The sequence below is a fragment of the Pan troglodytes genome, chromosome X, assembly GCF_028858775.2.
Source record: "Pan troglodytes isolate AG18354 chromosome X, NHGRI_mPanTro3-v2.0_pri, whole genome shotgun sequence".
In the NCBI taxonomy this organism is placed as follows: domain Eukaryota; kingdom Metazoa; phylum Chordata; class Mammalia; order Primates; family Hominidae; genus Pan; species Pan troglodytes.
The window spans coordinates 13259483-13281271 of NC_072421.2; the positions used below are offsets into that span (position 1 = coordinate 13259483).

At 39.8% G+C, this 21789-nt stretch overlaps 1 protein-coding gene across 7 annotated transcripts in view; it reads left to right on the top strand.

Moving 5' to 3' along the window:
* FRMPD4 (FERM and PDZ domain containing 4) overlaps nucleotides 1–21789 on the top strand; it is an 836494-nt gene that overhangs the window by 794315 nt on the left and 20390 nt on the right. For all 7 annotated transcript variants that reach the window (XM_054676434.1, XM_054676435.2, XM_016943101.4 and 4 more), the window contains 5 exons: nucleotides 1190–1294; nucleotides 3791–3898; nucleotides 7888–8019; nucleotides 12014–12133; nucleotides 19548–19684. In XM_054676434.1, coding sequence (XP_054532409.1) covers nucleotides 1190–1294; nucleotides 3791–3898; nucleotides 7888–8019; nucleotides 12014–12133; nucleotides 19548–19684 — 602 coding nt within the window. The remainder of the gene's footprint in view (nucleotides 1–1189; nucleotides 1295–3790; nucleotides 3899–7887; nucleotides 8020–12013; nucleotides 12134–19547; nucleotides 19685–21789) is intronic.

The window sequence follows — 21789 nt, forward strand, 5'->3', positions numbered from 1 at the left end:
AAAGTATAGGTCACCCTAGTTGGCTTTTGTATCTCTAGATTAGTACAATAAATAGAGGGTTAAGCCTCTGTGTTGTTTCTAGAGTCAATTACTAGAATTCTTTACGCAACAGCCTCTATGTCTTAAGACTATATAGCATGGAAAACATTAGTTTGAACCATAGGCAATTGCCAATATTTGACCATTTTCATTTATAAAATAACAATTATATGATTCAAACTATTTACCTCTGTATTAGGTTTCATAGAGAATGTAATTCTTTTTAAAAATAAACAAACAATGCCTGCAACATAGTAGATATGTACTAGGTGTGAGTTCCCTTCCCCTTAGGCTTCTTTAAAATTATGCAACAATGGTGATTCTCAGATAAAGTGACTTTACCAAGATCATGCAGCAAGGGATGCCCCAGTATCACAGCACCCTTCTAGGCAGGTTCTCCCATTGTACTTCCAATTTCTGAGGAAGAATTGTGCCACATTGCCCCTCTTTCTGATAAAAGAAAGGAGAGGATCATAAAGCACAAAGAGCCCATAAGATGAGGAAGAATATGAAGTCAACTTTCAATTGTAATGAAAGGTCTCGTCTCTACCCTGCCCAGTAAGATCACAGGATCACAAGTTACCAAGAAGAGGCTAAAACTCAGGTTGCAGGTGCATAAGGCATGAGTGCTTGAGAGAGAAAGAGAGAGAGAGGGAGAGAGAGAGTACTTGTCTGCTCACATGCCCATATGCCCTTAATGTGAATAACAATAGGATTATGAATCATTTTAGGACTATCAATGGCTCTTCTCCACCTCATTAAAATAGATGATTAATGATCAATTCATCATAAACCCAACATTAGATCTGACTACCACCTCACCTTGAACACTGTGCTCAAAGCTCTCTATTAAAAGCAGAGTTTGTGTGCTTTTGCAGCCATTGTTTTAAAACATCCCTGGAAATGTGCTCAGTTAAAACATGGAACATAGTGGTGGTAGTTCTGATCTGGCCACTAAATCAAACTTATTAACTTATAGACATGACAGTGTTTTGACTGCATCTATAATTTGCATTTTGTCCTTGAATCGGACATGCACCAAGCATTTTATTTTTTAGCAAAATTATTGCATACCTAAGATGGAAAACAACTGTTACAATGTTTGCATTATGTTACCAGTAATCAGATAAAATGTTTTCTTTTCTTCTAGTCTCCCAAATCAGCATTTATTAGTGCTGCAAAAAAGGCAAGATTAAAGTCCAATCCAGTCAAAGTACGCTTCTCTGAGGAGGTCATCATCAACGGCCAAGTGTCGGTGAGTTTACAGTCGCCTGCTTTGTGACTCAGAGAGAGTCAATGAGGCAGAAGCTTTGCACTCAAAACAAAGTCAGTAGTCCCACTGGAATGATTGATCTGAAATTGGTTGTTGGTTTTTACAGAGGTGTCAAATCTCAAGGTTGTAAAGGGCTTGAGAGATCATCAGGTTGGGCCTGAATCTCCTCTAGCACGGTCAGAATATGTGGTAGTCCAGGATTTCCTAGAATGCTTCCAGTGTCAGAGACATCACTACTTTGCAAAGGAGTTCATATGATTTGGGATCACTGACACTGCCTCATTCATACTCAGTAAAATATGCGTCTTTGAAACTTCCACCTTTTTCTTCCCATTCTGCTAAATAAGCATTCTTCCATATGATAGTGCTTTATGTATTTTTGAGAAAGGTATTGTGTTTCTCCTTTTTACTTCCCCAGAAAAGCCTAATCTTTCAACTAATCAGGCAAAGAACTTAAAACGATGGAAGAATTTTATGTAGGCAACCAGAACTGAAGAAATACTGCCCACATCTCCATAAATAGGTCCTGATAGAAATCATGATTACTCAGGCAATTAATTGAACTTCAGAATGAATAATGCAACTACCAACAGGATGTTTTGACTTTTTCTCCCAAAAATATACTGAAGTGTTTTCAGTTTTTAGAAAACTATCATCCAAGGCACTAATATTTTTTGGACCTTTGAAATGCCAGAGCGTTGGTGTTCTGTTGGTATTGTTTAAATAAATCCACAAGGATAAAATCTCACCTACGATATATTCATTATTGATCACAAACTCTTCTCTGAGGTTGGTTCTGGATCTGAATCTGAATCTGAAGATGTAGGCCTGTACATCCTGGGCAAGGCACTCATGCTCCAACTGTCTTTGAATCAAAACTTACTGATCTAGGGCTGCTCCACTTGGGGTCCAGCTATTGTGATGCTTGTGGGGAAGGCTAGAGGCTGTGGCTGTGCTGCCCTGTGAGCATGGTCTGTTCTGTGCCTCTCAATGCGTCCCATCACTCTGGATGCACGGTCACTGTACATTATTAATTTACAACAAGACTGTCCCAGCTGAAGGGTGGAAGGTACAGAGGAATCAATATGTAGCAGAAAGTCATCTGAAACTTACCTTTTCTGCCCAGAGCTTTCGAGCATGTAATTGGGCAACCAGGTAGTTTATGCATCTTTAGAAAGAATATGATTCTAGAAGCTGCTACAGCAGTGTCAGTTCATCCCTGGATATAGCAGGACTCCTGCAAGGCAGCTGATGTGTAAGGACACCTCTGAGGATAATCATCTCCTGAAGCCTCCACAGCCCTGCCACAGGCTTGTGGATGGCAGGGATGTTCGGTCACGTGGATGCTCCTCAGACTTCATGACTGTCTTCATTTCCAGTTTACCCTTGCTCTTCTGAGTCACTGAGTGCAATTTCTTCTGGACTGGGATCCAGATTTATTCAGTGACTTGAGAGCAAGACTGTGCGGGAAGTCCACAGGAGCAGAAAAGAGGGGGAGGAAATTCAGGAAAAGAAATAGGAAGTGAAAGGCAGGAGGCCTATTATGGAAACACTTAGGGACTGAATTCTCTCTGACACTGGCAAATTCCTGAATATCTTGCCTTCAGTTCCCTCATGTGCAAAACAAGGGATGTGTGCACTCATGACTGCTGAGTTCTCCTCAACTCCTAGGACTTTATGACCAACTACATGTGAATAACTCAGCTCACTCCTGGGACTTATAGAACTCATTCAGTGTGCCCTCTTCCTCCCTCTTTCTTCTCTCTCATCTCTCACTACTTCCAATGAAAGAAAAAATGCAAAGAAATAACATTTCTATTGTTTGCTTTTTGTCATGTTTCAAGCTGGCATCTTTTTCTGAGTTATTTCTAGATTATGATCTTGTTCATTATAGACAATGTTTTACTCTCTTAACACACTAAGCCATTCCTTATCTTTTCCCTTGGAGTTTTGTTTTTTGTTTTTGTTTTTGTTTTGCAGTTGCAACATTTAATAGAGTTCCCTTGGAGTTTAAGAATCATTCCTAACTGGGTGAAAATACTTTCACAAAATAACTTTATACTTGAAGCTTATTTATGCCGGTGACTCACCATCATGACACTGCTAGGCAAGAACAGTACCTCATCAAACAGCATCATTGCTGGTCTTTTTTCTGCTGGAGACGTCCTGCCCTGCTTAGGTCTGGGCTTGTAGTACCAAATGTAAAAGCCTAATTACAAAAGAATCATGTCTGCAATCATGTTTGCCAGTGGGGAATCTTGAGTTAAAAAAACCTCATCTGATTGATTTTCTGATGAGCAAATGTATTTTTCTATGAGCAACTTAACTCACATATCACCAAAGGAATGCCTTGTTGGCCTTAGAGAGTTTGATTGTTTTTTAATGCCATGCTTAGAATAAATTATAGATGTGCTGCTACTGCAAAGAGAAGAGTTATAATTTGATCAATTTATGCCCTGCCCTTTTTTTGTTAAACAGGAAACTGTTAAGGACAACTCACTTCTTTTTATGCCAAATGTTTTGAAAGTCTATCTGGAAAATGGGCAGACCAAATCATTTCGTTTTGACTGCAGCACTTCCATTAAGGTAAGATGACCTGGTAAACTCTGTCCCTGGACGCTTTCAGGTACAACATGCAGGACACTGTGAACCATTGTAGCAGCATCTTCTTTCAGAACTATCCCTTTATTTCTGCAGTTTTGTTGATTGCCTCCATATAATGTAGTCTGTGAATACTTCAAACCAAACCAAAGCCAAAAGCTTAAACCAAGAAGGTTCTGCTCTTTTATTTCTCTTGGTGTTGCAAAACAATATAATATGCTGTCAGTGAAGAAACACTAGAGCTAGTCATTTTGATGCAACTACAGATTAATTAAAATAGTGTGACTATCACCAAGAAGGCTTGGCACCCTGCCCAAGGCCAGCATGATTTCTCAGCAATATCAGCTGCTCAGAAGATTAAGCTGTTAGCTGTTAATTGAATATTTGCTACTTTGGTGTCCAGCAAAAAACAAGGGGTAGAATAATGTAAAAGTAACATTTACTTTTAATTTCTGTAACCAATTTCATGGTAATGATGCATAAAGAGGCAGAAATGAGGCCTGCTTCTTAGAAGAAGGGCTGGAAAGGAAGACTCACAAAGCAATCCTATTCTTTCAGAGCCACAGGTGAGTTTTAGATAATAGGTATTATAGCAAAGCATATGGTTTTTTTCCCCACATGCTTTCTTCCTGGAAAAGAAAAGTACAGAGTCTCTTCCTTTTATTGGACAAAAGTGTATTCAGAAATTGATTGCTCCCTAATGCTTCATCAGCCTAAAATAGGCTTTCTTCCCATGGCACAGTAAAAAAGATTTTATGAAGGTAAAAGAGTACCTAGTGATTATCTGTATAATAATCTATCAAGAGAATATCAACCCTCTGTTAAAAAATGTCTATCAATATCCGACCTCTAATTCTTGTTGGTTTTTTTAATTAATCAGCATAGACCTCACACATAGAAGCATTTCTGCAAAGACCCATTCACTGTGTATTCTTATTGTCATGATACCAGCAAGCAGTTTGTTTTGAATTGCTATAAGTATGTAGTGGCTTAATACGTCATGCAGTGGAAAATATTAGATTGATGTTGGAGCATTAAATCATCCTCAAATCATTCCAGATGAAATATTAACTTCCTTCATACAAGACTTCTAATTTTAAATGGTGATGACTGGACAGGTCTTCTTCCCTTTTTCCTCATTCATTATCAATTTGTGGTGAGATGTTAATATAATTATTGATCAACTAACCCAAGAGTAGGCAAACTTTTTCTAGAAAGGGCTACATAGTAAACATTTTAGGCTTTGTGGGCCATTTGATCTCTGTTTCAACTACTGAACTCTGTCATTGTATCAGGAAAGCAGCCATGAACAGGTGGGTTTGGTTAGTCCTTAAGACAATGCTCAGTCTTGATAATTCACTCAAAGGACCCACAGAACTCAGCAATTTGTTATACTCACAATTACAGCATATTATAGCAAAAGAATACAGAATAGAATTAGCAATGGGAAAGGCTCATAGTCAGGGCACAGGAGAGATTGAGTGGAAAGCCTCCAGATGTCCTCTTCCAGTGGATTCATACAGGTAATGCTTAATTCTCCCAGAAATGATGCATGACAATATGCATCAAGTACTGCCAACCAGGGACGTTCACCCAAGCCTTGGTGTCCAGAGTTTTTATTGGGGGTTTTCCACGTAGACACAGCTAACCACCTGCATGGTTGAACTTAGTATCCAGTCTCTCCAGAGTTAGAGCTGATACCATATGGCCCAATGTTCTCACTATAAATCAATTGTTAGTGCAGACTACCTGGTATGGCCCAAGGCCACCCAGTAAACAAAAATACTCCTATCAGACAGGACAGTCCAAGGGCTTACAGGTTACTTCCTAAGAGTGGGAGAAAAAGAGCAAATTTTTCTTTAGGCAAGGTTAATCTGTTACTTCACAGTCAATATGTGAACAAATGGGCATGGCCAGAGATAACCCGCAGGTCATAGTTGGCAGACCTCTGAAATAACCTACAGAGCTACATTATTACAGCCCTTTCTGACACCATGGCCTTGTTTTGTGTTGCCAACTGGTCAACTCCCTGCCATTGGACTCCCTACCCCACCTGAAGACCGAGGTAAAGACTTGAATGCATTTCTTAACAGAAATAAATCTAAATTTAAGAAAGCCCTGTTGTCCATTCCCTCCAGCCTCTTTATTACGGAACATATGCAAGACTAAGTTTGATTTCCCTGAGGATTGCAGATGACAATGAGAAGACAGGAAGAAATGCAAAGAGTTCACATCAAATTCAAGTTATCTTATCTTATACCTAACAGCCTCATTATTACAATAGACACTGGCTGGTAGGTGTAAAGTAGAAATAGTATAGTTATGAAAGGAATATGACACTGTGTAACAAAAATTGCCAAAATTCTTGCTGCAGAATTACAATAGGGAAAAACTATTGCTATTGATTTTCCAATGTCCTCCCTGGTGGTTCAGGAAAATGCTTTATAAAGTATTTGTTGCCACACAAAGGCTGGTTTTGTTTTCTCTTTCCTGGGCTTTAAGAGAAAATTATAAAGCAGGGAAATCTTTTTTTTTTTTTTTTTGAAATTCAACATAGTCAAGGCATTTCTCTTGAATGATTTTTTTTCAGGAGTGGGTGGATGTGGGGATCTTTGATTTAATGGGGCCTGAAGAAATTGAAAAAGGACCACAGAGAAGGATTAAAACATCAGAAAAGTCAGTAAAAGAAAACTATAAGTTTTCACTCTAAGGTTTCCGGATCTTGACACTGTTGAGATATTGGGCCAAATCATTCTTTACTGTGGGGCTGTCTCTGCATTGCAAGATGTTGAGCAGCATTTCTGGCCTCTACACACTCCATGGCAGTAGTGTCCCCAACCCTATTGTGACAACCAAAAATGTCTCCAGAAATTTCCAAATGTTGCACTGGGGCAAAACTTCCCTATAGAATTTTTAGCATCTGAGTCTAAATTATCTTCGAGGGATCATTTACCAGTTTTCAAGTACATGAAAAAAGTATAGGTTGAAGAGATTAGTTTTACATTGTAGTAAATGTGTGTGTTTGTACATGGAACACCTTTCTGATCATAAATGCTTAATCCTATAAAAGATTGCTGACAAAGCTTGCTCATTCCACCTTCCCCAGAGATGTAAAATAAATATATGTATATTATTATGGTGCCCTCACTCTGTGCCAAACAATGTTATAATAAACGCTTTGTATGTGTGAACTCATTTAATCTTCATATCCGTTCTGAGATAAGCATTATTATTATCCCCAGTTTACACACAGGGAAACTAAGATACTTAGCAACTAAATGACTTCCCCAAAGCTGCACAGCTAATAAGTAGTAGAGCTGGGATTAGAAGCCTAACTGTTTTCTTAGCCCCTATTCCTTACAACCACTACACTGCTCTTTCAGAAGGGGAAGCCAGGGTCAGCAAGCAGATATTTCAGTCTTCACAGTCTCTGTTGCAGCTACTCAACTCTGCTGATGCAGCACACAAGAGCAGCCATAGATTTTAGATAAACAAATGGGTATGACCACGTCCCATTAAAACTTTATTTACAAAAGCTGATGGTGAGCTAGTTTTGGCATGCAGGCCATGTTTTCCAACCCTTGGGGCAGACCACTTTCAGAACTGGTTTAATTGCTACCCCATTTAGAAAAAAGGAGAATTGAACTGGCTACACTGCACAATCTATTGACAACCTTTCTATATCAAGAGCTTACATGATATTAAGCTTCTCCTCCAGCTATTTACCTTGTTAACTCTCTGTTGTGAACTCCATAAAGATTTTGAATGATCGAGGAGGCCAGGAAAAGGGCAAGAGAAGGAAGGCTTCATTTCTGCATCTTTTTGGATCTTTGGAGCATTAAATTTCAGAATCAACCAAACATATAAAATTTCAAGATTGGCAGCCTACATGTGTAACACTTTTCAGTCATGGTAGACTCCACAAGATGGCAGCTTCGATTTTGGTCTCATCATGTTCATGTTTCCTCTGTAAGGATGTCATCTTAACCCTTCAAGAGAAGCTCTCCATCAAAGGCATTGAACACTTCTCTCTCATGCTGGAGCAGAGGACAGAAGGGGCTGGAACGAAGCTGCTCTTGCTTCATGAACAGGAGACTCTAACTCAGGTCTGTGAAATCTCACCCTCAAGTGATGAGGCTGCAGGTTAGAGCAGAGGTTGCCCAGTCCAAGATTTCTCCCCCACTCTAATCCTGTAAATGTATTAATTGTATCCCTGGGTATCCTCTGTAAAGGAAGTGCTGGCATTCTTAATGCATTTTACACCTCAAGGTCATGTTTCCCTTTCTGCCCATCTTTTGCAGACTGTCAGTCTCACAACTAGATTTGTCATTCAAAGCCTCACCAGCTGCACATTGAGAATATAGCTCTGTAAAATTGTATTTTATGGGATTACAGTGATCTGTTCACCTGTTTTGGTCAACAATCTCTTGAAACCATTAAAAAGAAATGGTTTCTGGGATTATTTAAATTAATCCAAAATCATATTTAGTTGTCTGAAATGCTGGGTGCATACTTAAGACTATTTTTGGAAGCCTGAAATCTCTGCCCCAGTCCTGCCCGCTATAAATATGTGATCTACCAATGTGTCCCAGTTCCTGATTACCAAGATGCCACCCCCATCTGTTCCCTGGGGAGACAAGCAGGCTGCTTAGCTGCTGAATTCAGCGCAGCACCCTGATTTTTCTTGTGACACAAGCAAAGTCTTTGTTGAATGTATAAAAGATTTCAACAAATTCCTCTTCCATAGGAGAGATCAATGATAACAGAACTTTATGGAAAGGGGTAGGAGGGGACACCAGGAGGAGAAGCATCAGATGCTGCCAGCTGGATGGAGTGGCAAAAAGTGTTGTCATACTAAAGTGCTTCTTCGTTGTTGTATATAAAAGCTGGTGTCCCACACATTGGGTCCTGCAAATATCCCCGATTCTCTTGATTCAGTCCAACTTTTTGTAATAGATTAGTTCAAAAGTTGCCATCTGTGATTTATATTCCTCTACCTAAACTTGGCTTATTATTTCCATCAAGTTTTTTTGGTTTTTTTTTGTTGTTGTTGTTGTTTTGTTTTGTTTTGTTTTTTTGAGACAGAGTCTCACTCTGCTGCCCAGAGTGGAGTGCAGTGGTGCAATCATAGCTTATTGCAGTCTTGAACTCCTGGGCTCAAACGATCCTTCCACCTTAGCCTCCCAAAGTGCTGGGATTACAGGAATGAGCCCCCATGCCTGGCCTCTATTGAGTCTAAATCTACCTATAGATATTTTAAATCACTTCTAATGGTTATTATTTTAACCTGTGCCAAACACTCTTGGAAATAAAGGACTTATTTTATGCTTCATTACAGGGGCACAACCCCTGATATACAGAATCTCTCATGTGAAAGGTCAGTGTCTGGATCTGAGTTCCTCCAGAAGCAGAACTTAAGGATTTGAATGCATGTAGTTTATTTGGGAAGAGATATCTGGAAATACCCACAGAGGAATGGGGAAGAGAGATGAGAAAAATTGAGAGGCCAATAAAGAATGTATTATCAAACCAGTTTCTACTGTGGGTAACTGGAGCTCAGTCCTACCAGAGAGCACTGGGAGACAGTGTAGGACGCACCTCAGAGGTATCCCACTGAGAGGCGAGGGAGCTGGGACATGTGCCTACTGACATGCTGTCTGTTATTGATGGTGGGCTTCTCTCTTGTTATTGGGGTTTGCCTTGTGCTATCGAATGGTCACAGGTGTTTGCTGTAAATATCCTTCAGCTTATAGCAATAAATGCCAAGGGGAAATGGGCAGACATCCAGTTACTACGAGTCTAATGAAACCCCCCACAACGTTTTGATCTTTCTGGTTATACTTTCTCTCTAAACTTTTATCTACTACATAGCCTTTACAGGAAAGCTTCATGCTGATTTAGTTGGACAAAAATTCTCTAAAAGCCTCTTCTGATGCTAGGTAAACACAACTTCCCGCTCCAGTTACATTTCTTTTAAAATGTTGGAAGGAAATAAACTTCTAATAATCATTCTTTCTTTAACTTTATTTTTCCTTATAGAATCAGAACTAGAAGTGAAGTGCTAAAAATCAAGTATTATCTCTGGAAAAGAAAACGGATTTAAATATCCTGAAACAAACCAGCTATATGCCTTTGAAATCAATGCATATGAAAAAATCGATTGCTAAAATATTTGTAGGCATGATAAAAGTGGAGAGTAAGAAATTATATTTTTTCCAATAATAAAATCATTTTAAAACATTTAATTTCTATGAAAACCTCCCAATGGAACTTTTAAGCAACTTTACCTGAATTTCTAGTGGTTTGATACTAAACTTCTGCTAGAAAATATTATTTATATACTACTTAAAGTTTCCAAGAAATTGTTTCTGTTTGTTTATTTTAGAAAGTGTTATGGACTGCCATTTCTAATGGCTTGAGGCAACCTTTTTGCATTACATTAATTCATTTCCCAAAACCAGTGTAACCTTCTGATACTAAAAGTAAACTCAAGATAAGATGGCTTATAGAAAATTCAAGAAAGAAAAGTTGAACCAGTAATTAAAGGAGTCAGAGATATGGTGATTCCTGACTTTCTAACACACCAGAACAAACCTTCTGGCAAAATAGCTTATGAAGTCACTGTGAAACACAACAGCAAGGCTGGCCAGCACTAGTGGCCTCTTAGGGTCCCCAATTTCTTTATTCCTGGTTTGCTTTACCCTCAGCCAGTGATAAGTAGCCCATAGCCCTCGAGTCTCATGAATCCACTCAGCTCTGCAGGCCTGCCCACAGCCAGAAAGCTGGTGTGACTACTCAGGATGCCCACATATGTACAAGTAGGGTGTCTTTTTCCATTGGAATTCTTCTGTTCAACAAAGTTAGCGAACTGTAAATACATACACATGCATGCATACACATACCATGGGACTCAATAAAGCTATTTTATTTTAAATTTTTTAATTGCAGCTCACATTTTTGTATTGCCAGATCTGTCCCCTGCATAAGAGTATGACACACAACTGTGTTGGTTCATGCTGCATGGTTTTCATTTTGTTTTGTTGACTCCTTGAAGGGAAATCGATGAGCTCTTGCTTTCTTTCTTAGAGTCCAATGTCTTTCATTCATTCAAGTGTTTATTAAACACCTATTATTATTTATTAATTGATTTCCTTTTGTTGCAAAAGGAATTAAGAAACGAACTTCTAGTATGTGACACATATTATGCTGTATAAAATGAAAACAAACTGAAATGAGCCATGGTCCTTAACCCTGAAGAACCTGTGGTATATTTTAAGCTCTATTGAGCAAGTGGAACAATATCATCATGATATCAGAAGTTTGGAGTAGTTTGAATACTTGTAGAATCTGGTGTACTACATGGGCCAAAACTTCTGTCTTCCTACTTTCCAATGTGATGTCATCTAAGGTTGACACTATCATGTTTTCATTGCAATAGTCAGTCTGGAGTCTAATTTGGAAAAACAAAACAAAACACAGCAATGTTATGCAATAATAAACCATACTGGACAATCTCTCTGCTCTTTGGATCCCCTTTTTGTACTCCCCAACATAGATTTGGGGTGCTATCACTAACAGCCAGCATCTGCAGATCTTCTTCCAAGGACTGCCCTCAGACTACCGGAGCCCATCGTGTCCAAACCTGGAAACTCACATCCCCTGGGACAGCTCTAAATGAATGACTCATCAGTGCTCCTTTGGCTGAGGTCTCAGCAGCTCTGTGGTATAGCTACCACTCCATGGTCTCCTGCAGGATCCAGGCTATAGCTACTCTCTGCTGGGGTTCCCTGAGGAGGCACCCTTGCTTGGCTTCCTCTTCTTTCCTGACCTACTTCCCCCACTCCCTTACTAGCCTCCCCTGGGAGCACTTTCTTAATAAGTCCCTTGCACACAACCCCTCATCTCAGGGTCTGCTTCTGGGGAACCCAACCTAAGTGGCAAGGTTATGTGTAGTTTTCAGGGAATGAGTATCTATAAATACTAAAAGAATATCCGCTGATTCTTTCCTTAGTGTCCAAAAAAAGTCGACTGCTTCAGTGTCCCTCAGCCATTTCTCAGTCAGCACTGAAGGGTTCTTGTGTGATTGGTCTACTCTTCCAGGTGACACAGAGGCCCAGCTCCCATAAGATGAGATGTCTTTTCCGAATTAGCTTCGTCCCAAAAGATCCAATTGACCTTTTAAGGAGAGATCCAGTTGCTTTCGAGTATCTCTATGTTCAGGTATGTTAAAATTTTGGCACGTTTTATATCAATGTTGTGACATAAACTAACTCTGGGGCTTTGCCCTGAATTCTTTAACTTGAAATCTTTCTTTTTTGTCCCCCACCTCAAGCTCAGTGAATCGTACGATAATTCTATGATGCTCTTTTTATTTTTACGTTTGATTTTGAAATAACATCATACTTCCAAAAAAGTTGCAAGAGTAGTCATCTATACCCTTCACCCAGATTCACCAGTTGTTAACATTTTACCACATTTACTTGCTCTTTAGTATATACACGTTTTCTCTGCCCACACAAATACACATACAAATGTATATAATTTTTTTCTAAACCATATGAAGGTCAATTACCAAAATAATTCTGGTTTACTCCTAAATACTTCAGTGTGTGTTTTCTAATAACAAAGACATTTTCTTATACAATTATTATACAAGTAACAAATTCAGGAAAGTAAACACTGATACATTTCCATTATCTCATCTACAGTTTATATCCATATTATGCCTATTATCCTCAAAATGTCTTTTATATATACATTTTTTCTAGAACAAGATGCACTGCAGGATCCCATTTTGCACTTAGTTGTCATGTCTCTTTAATCTCCTTAAATCTGGAACACTCCTCAGCCCTTTTTTGCCTTTCACGACCTTGATAGTTTTGAGGAGTACTAGTCAGCTATTTTATAGAAATCTCTCAATTTGGGTTTCTCTGATGTTTTCTTATGATTAGATTGATGTCATACATTTTGGGAAGAACAACGCGAGTGACTTTGTGTCCTCAGTGTAACACATCAAGAGGCACATGATGTCAGTTTATCCCTTTAATGGCAAAATGAACTTCGACTCTTGGTTAAGGTGATGTTCTCCGAATTCACCCAAAAGCTACTACTATTCCTTTTGTAATTAAAAAGTAATTTGTGGAGAGTCACTTTGTAACTCTTTTTTTTAATTTATTTATTTTGAGACAGAATCTTGCTCTTGTCACCCAGGCTGGAGTGCAATGGCATGACCTTGGCTCACTGCAACCTCTGCCTCCCGGGTTCAAGTGATTCTCCTGCCTCAGCCTCCCAAGTAGTTGGGATTACAGGTGCCTGCCACCACGCCCAGCTAATTTTTGTACTTTTAGTAGAGACGGGGTTTTGCCATGTTGGCCAGGCTGGTCTCAAACTCCTGACTTCATGATCCACGCACCTTGGCCTCCCAAAGTGCTGGGATTACAGGCGTGAGCCACCGTGCCCGGCCTGTAACTCTTATTATCTTCTTCATCAAACTCTCACCCACTAGTTTTAGTACCGAATGATGATTTTTTTCTTTTTTTGAGACGGAGTTTCGCTCTTGTTGCCTTGGCTCACCGCAACCTCTGCCTCCTAGGTTCAAAAGATTCTACTGCCTCAGCCTCCCAAGTAGCTGGGATTACAGGCATGCACCACTACTCCAGGCTAATTTTGTATTTTTAGTAGATATGGGGTTTCTCCATGTTGGTCAGGTTGGTCTCGAACTCCCAACCTCAGGTGATCTGCCCACCTCAGTCTCCCAAAGTGCTGGAATTATAGGCGTGAGCCACCGCGCCCAGCCCTAATTGATTATTCTTATCTGAATCCATTATTATAATTGTGGTTGAAAATTATGATTTTTCTAATTTCATTATTGCTTCTGCATTTATTAATTGGTATGATGAGAGTTTTCCCTTCTCCTTTATTTACTTATTTGTTCATTCATTTGATGCTTAGATTATTCTGAAAAATTGTGATATTCATTTTACTGAATTGTTCATTTCAAGGTGGTAAAACTTGAAGAGAATAGTCTTTTCCAGACTGATATCTGATTCTGAGCTATAATTCCCCAAAGATGAAAGTTTCCAGGAATGAGTATCTGGTGTAGTTTGTCCCAAAGGGAATTTATCCAAGTTGATATTTATGAGGTGTTCCTATATTTTACTATAGCTGCTTCCTATTACTCTCACTTAAATTTCCAATATAATCACATTAAACAGTAAGAACCAACTGACCTAATCCTTAGACAGCTTAGACATCTAGCAGTAGAACTAACTACTCGAAGAGGTTGCAAATCTAAACATAACCTCCCCCTCCCCACTGCCAGAAAGAGAGAAAAAACAAAAATGAAGCAAAAAAAAAAAAAAGACACACTGTCTTTGAGAATATCTGTATAAGGCAAAGATTGCTGGAGCCATATATAAAAGATATAAAGCAAAAATGTAAGAAAAATATAATAAAAAGAAGCATTTGTTAACTCTAGGTAGTTAATAACACTGGTGTTTGCTTTACTATTTCCAATACTTTCCTGTATATTTCAAAACATTTGTAATCTTCAAAAGCTGGGTAGAAAAAAAAGTAGGCGGAAGATGGAAGAGAGACTAGACAAGGTAGGTACCAGAGGTTAAGAATGGTGACATAAATATTAAAGTGGCAATAAGCCCTGAAGATCACAGGTTAAGTCAGACAGGAAAGACACAGAACATACAAGAATATTCTAGCAGATGGGGGCACTCAGGGTGAGGCCAGTCAAATTTTCCCCACCTCAGTGGTCTTTGGAAGACTGTGGTATTTACAGCTCAGTGGGATGATTAATGTTCATGAAGATAACCCTACATCATTGGGAAAAGTCAAGTCCTGTTCAATGAACCCTGTTGACCAAGTAAAGAAATGTGTAGTGTGCTTTAAAATATTTTCCACCCCGAACAACGAAACTGCCACGTTTTGGGTTTTTTAAATGTTAAGCTTTGATCACCTGGACCCTTCACTTGTCAACAATATCTCCTTGTCCCCAGCAGGCGTGACTGCATGAAACAGAGCCTGATTCTCAGCTGATCTGTTACTGCATCTTCCCCATGTCCCTGCTGAGAACCAACCCAGGGCTTTGCTACTGCAGCTCAGATCATGTGCTACATTGTTAGTTGCAAATAAATAGTTATAGGCGCTGGTCAGTAGTCGCTGTAGACAGTGAGTGCATTCAGTGGTTTTTCTCTATAATTATATACTCACCCCATTCACAAGATGGTGCTTTAAAACTATTTTACTCTGCTTCCATTTAAACATCACGAGTCCATTGCATTTATAAAAGAACAATGTGGTTGCATTTGTCTTGGGGAGAGGAGACCTCTTAAGTAGACAAGGAGTACAGCTAAACCCAGTTCTGTTTAAGGTGTGTTTGCACAAATCTAATGCAGCTTAGGGAGATCTTTCTTATTCAACAGACACATGTTTTATACATGTGAGACTGTCCTCAGAACACGAAAATGTGTCTGGAAATCTTGCCCAGGGACTAACAGAAAAAGACTGAGGATGTTTCTGCTTTCTTGCCTTGGGTATAAAATAGGCAGTGAATTAGCCACCTCTTCAAGGCATAACCAGAGGGGGAAAAATAGAAAAACAGGTATGGTAGGCAATAAAGACCAAAATAAAGCAACTGTCATATATCCTCCGCTGAAACAGGAAATCAGAATGTCTTTGCCTCAGACCCTCTTCTTTGAAATGCCTTGTATCACAGAATGCGTGCTACCATAAGTCTAAAATAACATCTAATATAAGTCAACAGATCTGCAAATGGTGTCTGGGTGCCCATGTTGATTTCAAGATACTAAAAAGATGCAATAAAACAAGCCTAGAGAACAAAAGAGTAAGCAGGAGCAACATGTATCACTTTACAAAGATAAAATCAATTTAACTTAGTGGGCTCCTAATGAGGACAGTAGCCATTGACTAGATGAATCATGATGATGAAAACAGAAGTTGCAATAGTAATATCTATTAATCTCCTAGTTCTTAATGGTCCATGACATATTTTACAGATTTTAGCATATATATTAACAATAAATGCTAATAGTCCAGATTGTTCAAATTTATCATTACAACGGGCTATACTGACATTTACCTGTCCACTATCTGTTAAGAAAAAGACTGTTATGTCAATTAGCAAATGAGTAAGACCTAAGAGGCTCCAAAATGTTTTCAAATACTATGGTACTATTGGTTTCCTTTTTAAGATCTAACATGTTAGTTATAAATGAACATTCTGGAAGCCTCAAGTGGAGCCTTTTGGGACCTCTATTTAGCAAAACAGATACTACCCATTTGCTTGTATAACTGTATTTTAAGTAATATAGTTGAGAGCAATAAAAGCATGATTAGTACCAAATATATATATATTTGGAATATATATATATGTTCTAAATTTCACACTCATTCTCCAGGATCAGTCTGAACTAATTATATCATGTAATTAATCACCTTGTCAAAAAATTCATCCAGAAGCCTAGTTAAATACAGGGTAAAGCAGTGATGGGAAATATGGTCCCAGCTATGACTCTTAGGAGAAGTAATAGTGATGGCTAATCTTTATCAAGTATCTTCCATTTCATGAAACATATTTACAGGTATCATGGCAACCTTGCGAGTTCATTGCTAACTCTCAAGTTAGTTGTTTTTGAGACTTAACCCATTTTTCCGATAAGGAAACTGAGACTCAAGAGAGATGAAATGCCATGTTCGAGGTCATTTTATTAGAAGTTGACAGAACCTAGAATCAAACCTGAGGCTTTTGTCTCTAAATTCTATGCCCAAATCCTCTTTCAATCCATTACGGCATAGCAGTTGCTGAAGAAAATGATTTATCAAGATGATTTCTCAAAAAATTGATTCCTCACTGTGCCAATGGTTTTCTCACCCCATCCTTTATGGGACTGTATAAAATGACCCTATCTAGGCTCTCAACCCCTTGGAGCTCATGTGGACAACCCTGAGCACTTGGAAATAACTGGTAAACCCAAGACTAGCAAAACAAAATGGCAGCCTGTAATTGCTCTCGGAGGCTGCCTTAAATCAGACCACCCTATCTCCTGTCTCTGGACAGACCCACTTCTGACAAGGGGTGCTGTGCAATCCAAATAGGTTTAAGATTTTAAGGAGAAGCAAAGGTGGAAGATCACATTAGGGATGAACAGGTGAGAGAATGTGACTTCACTCTTAGCAGTGAAGTGATGGGCTGAGAGACATGCACCCATGGCACGTGGATACAGAGCATGCACGCACGGCACAGCACTGGTGCAGCATGGGTGAGTGTGCACAGTGTAAATATTGTATGCAGAAGCCATCCAGGGGTATATGTTCCTATTTTAGTAAAATCAATATAGGAAGCGGTTATAAATGTGCTTCTCTTGGAAAGGAGGCAAGCAAATCTTGATATAGTTTTTCATTTGAGGCCAAGGGCCCACAGAAGTTTCACTAAAAAATCAAGTCAAAAAAGACAAATGAATTAGAGAAAAGGCATACAAATATATTTAACGTATATCCATGGGAGCCTTCAGAATGAAATCCCAAAGATACAAGGGAAATTGTCCATTTTTATGCTAATGTTCAACAAAGTATGGATAGCCGTGTAGAAATAGGATTGGACAAAAAGGGCCTGACCTAATGCTAACGGACTGAATGAAGAAACCTAGCAAGGCCTAGATTCTTCTTGGCCTCTCTGAGCAGCGTTCCTTCCTTCTGGGTGTGGGGCAGGACCCTTTCTGGAATGGGAGTCTTATGACCTACAATCAAACCATGTTGGTCAGATAATTTCTTTATGGCCAGTCTTTACACAGGGCAGAGGGAAAATTAGAGTCATATTTTTAGGTTTTAAGGCTGGCTTTGGGGAAAGGGGGTTCTAGTTTCTATGACCCACCTTGGGGAAGAGGGATTCTAGTTTCTATGGCTAGCCTCCAGGGATAACAGAAATTAAAAAACAGGAGAGCAGGAGAAGGTCAAAGAAATACTTTTGTTTCTGAGGCCTTCATTTTGGGATACTGTTTTTTGAGCTCCAACAAAATATTCTTGGGGCAAGCCAAAGAATAAAGAAAAGGAGGAAATAAGAAAGAAGCTAAATACCATATTTTCTAGCCCAGGAATCCAGTTTCCCATAACAAAAGTAAGTGAACACACATGTAGAATATGCCTAAGCAATGCAGCGCTTCCCAGCAGCACTTAGCTCACTGCCTTGTGTCTAAGCAGTAAGTGAGGATACTACTCCAAAGCCAACCTCTGTTCCCATGCAGCACTTTACACTTGATGACACACTCTCAGCCACTCTTCAATTTGATCCCCACAACAAACTCTGTGAGATAGGTGACCTTATTCTACAGATGAACAAACTAAGGCTGAAAGAGGAGGAATGACTCCCAGAAAGTCAGGCACTTGAAAAAGCAGGGCAGTTGCCATTGAAGTGAACAGAGGAGTTCAATAGCTCCCCTTATCCAAGGTACCAATGTGCTGTGATAAAGCACTTGATGTGCACCTCATCTAATCCTCCAGCCACTCCAGTGAGATAGTATGAATCCCGTTTGCACAGATGAGTAAACTGAGGCTGCAAGAGTTAAAGTGAGTGGTCTAAAATTACCTACACAGGTAGCCACTGGGAAAGGCAGAACGCCAGAACAGGTGGATATGAGTCCCAAGCCACTGTGCTCAATCACCTTGCTAATTCTGCCTCCCTGCAGCTGCTGTGGCTGATAACGAGGAGGAGGAGAATGATGTTAGCAGTGACAGTAGTAAACATGTAAGAGGGCTTACACCCTGCCAAGTACAGTTCTAAGAGCTTTTGGGGTATTGTTTTGGCTTCTTTTTTTTTTTTTTTGTGACAAGTTCTTGCTCTTTTGCCAAGGCTGGAATGCAGTGGTGTGATCAAGGCTCACTGCAGCCGCAAACTCTTGGACTCAAGCGATCCTCCTGCTTCAGCCTCCCTAGCAGCTGGGACTACAGGCACACACCAACATGCCCAGCTAATTTTTGTGTTTTTTGTAGAGACTGGATTTCGCCATGTTGCCCAGGCTGGTCTTGAACTCCAGGGCTCACGTAATCCACCCGCCTTGGCCTCCCAAAGTGCTGGGATTCTAAGAACTTTTCATGGTTCACTCATTTAATGGTCACCACAACCCAGTGAAGAGGGAGCAGTATTATCCCCAATTTACAGAAGAGAAAACTGAGGCACAGACAATTAAGAAGGTGCCCAAGTTTGTGCCCCTAATGAAGCGGAGAAACAAGTTTCAAGCCTAAGATTCCAATTCCGGCAGCCTAACTCCAGAAGCCACATTATGCTATCAATGCTGTGTGCATTCAACTGCGGCACCTGTGTTTGGAAATGTCATACCTAAATTCCTAATTGTTTTTACAAAAAGCTAAATATTTAAATAGCAGCTCGTCGATGAATGCTAAATGTTTTGTGTGGTCTCTGTGTTTGCGCTTGCAATTCAATACTGACTCGTTTCCAAGCAGCGCGGTGGAGATGTTTCCACATTTAGCCTCCTTGCCTGGGAAGTGAAGGTTGAATCACTCGGGAAATGTATGTCACCTGTTCTGTAAGTCCACGCGCTGCGGCCTATTCTTTGACAAGCTGTGCCCCCTGCTGGTCTCTTCGCAGAGTTGTAACGATGTGGTTCAGGAGCGATTTGGGCCGGAGCTGAAATATGACATAGCCCTGCGGCTGGCCGCATTACAAATGTACATTGCAACCGTTACCACCAAGCAAACGCAGAAAATCTCCCTCAAATACATCGAGTAAGTGTTGACTCTCAGCGCCATTTCGGAGACAGACATGCCGCCTCCCTTAGCCCGGGTGTATTTTTGTTATTTGTCCAAAATTGATCTTGTTTGTGTCAAAACATTCATTCGCCAGTGGCAAAATGTATGAATATCATGCTCATTTCTGGCAGAAGAGATCCATTTCTAATCCACCTTTAGAGCATTGTAGTTAAGATGAGGGACATATTTAAAACGACGCATAAATTTTTGAATTCCTAAAGGGGCTTGATTCCAAGCCAAGCTTTGGTCTTAGCACTTTTCACACATTAATTTGTTTAATTCTCACAACATCCCTATGAGATTAGTAGGATTTTAGCTTCATTTTACAGACGAGCAAACCGAGTCATAGAATAACTTGCCAAGTCAAATGGCTATTAACGCGGGGATATAGGATTCAAACCCAGGCAGTGGGACTCCCCATTGTGCTATAGATTGTGTGATGGGTTGAGGCACCTGTGTTTGGAAACACATGTAATGCTAAAGCCTTGGACCTCCCCCCGCACCCTGTTTACAATCTCACCTCCAAAAGATGTATAAACTAATTAAAATCCCACTTTCCAAAGAAACTTCTCATGGGCTGCCTAGAAAGCCTTTCTAAATTCCACAATGCCAGGTTCACCCACCAGGGGGCAAAATGGCTTTTCTCAATAAATTCATGAGCCTGTGTTGGGAAGGATTAAATCTCCAACTTGCTGACTTTAACACCACTGTTCTGACAACTCTCAGTCACCTGTTGACATGTAGGGACAAATCCTCATGTGCAATTTGAGAACCTCAGGCCTTCAGTTCACTCCTTCCAGATGCTTTCTCTCTCTCCCCACACATAAGCATGACTGTAGCCTGAGAAAGACTTGGCTCACAAAGAGATCTCGTGCTCAGCTGGACACATTCACACCCTCTTCCACTCTCCTTTTTAAAGTTCTTGGGGACAGGTGAAACTGGCTGCCATTTGAAAAGGTGGCCTGCACAACCTGAGTTGATTTTCAGACAATTAAAATGCATTTATTTTCCTACTTTGTGTACCCACATTTTACCAGGTTGAACATTGTATGGTCAAAAACGTCTCAGAGATATCTGGCTTGAGTAAGAATCCTGAAAAGTCTGTAATAATGTTCTCATTCATAAATTCCTTTGACCAACAAATATTCATTGAGCATTTTATATAGCACTCACATTAGGATAGTAGAAAATACTAATATGTATGAATTATATTCCTGGCCATCGAGGAACTTGTGGTCTGATTGTAAAAACAAGATATAAAGATAGGAAAAGTAATTATTTAAAAGAATGATACAAGTAGGATTACAAGATAGCCCATAAGTAGTGCCAAATGATGGATAAGACAGTAAGTACAAGTTGAGAAGGAAGAAAACATAATGATCATGAAATATACCATCTTAACTAGTGAAGAATATGAATGGTCAAGTGGTGGGGGTAGGTTGTCTTCCTACCCTTCTTTGGAGAGGACCTAGAACAGGAGAAATAACTGGAATCCTCTCGAAGGTCTTCACATAATTTAGAAGACACTGGTTAGACACATAACCTAGGGTAGGATTTCTACTCCAGGATAGATTTCCTAGAATTCAAAATATGGGACCTTCTTAGAAGGGGGTGGTAGTCGTTTCTGGTGAAATTGGCTCTTTGTAAAAATGTATTAACTCAGTCCCATTTGTTGTTGTTTTGTTGTACATCCACGTCCATGAATGATAACAGCATCTCCACATCAATACTGGGCACACTTAAGAGTCATGAATCACACCCAATTCCACACCACCAGCAAGAAATGTTGATGGAGGGAGTTAGACAGGAACTGGCTGGGACAAAAGAACTGTGTGTGCCTAGAGAAATAGCCATGGAGGAGGGGAGGGACAGGGAAGAATGGTTTGGGGACATGAAGGACTTGCATCCATTCTTCTAAGAGAGGAAGAATATGAGCAGACAGGGAGATTGGAGAATAGAAATCAACAAAGGGATGGAGAGAAATTGGTGTTGGAAATACAAACTCGGATACGTGAGTGACTTTGAAGAGATTCAGAAGTTGGTTGGATAAAATGTCTCTTCACTTTACATTGGCTCCAAAT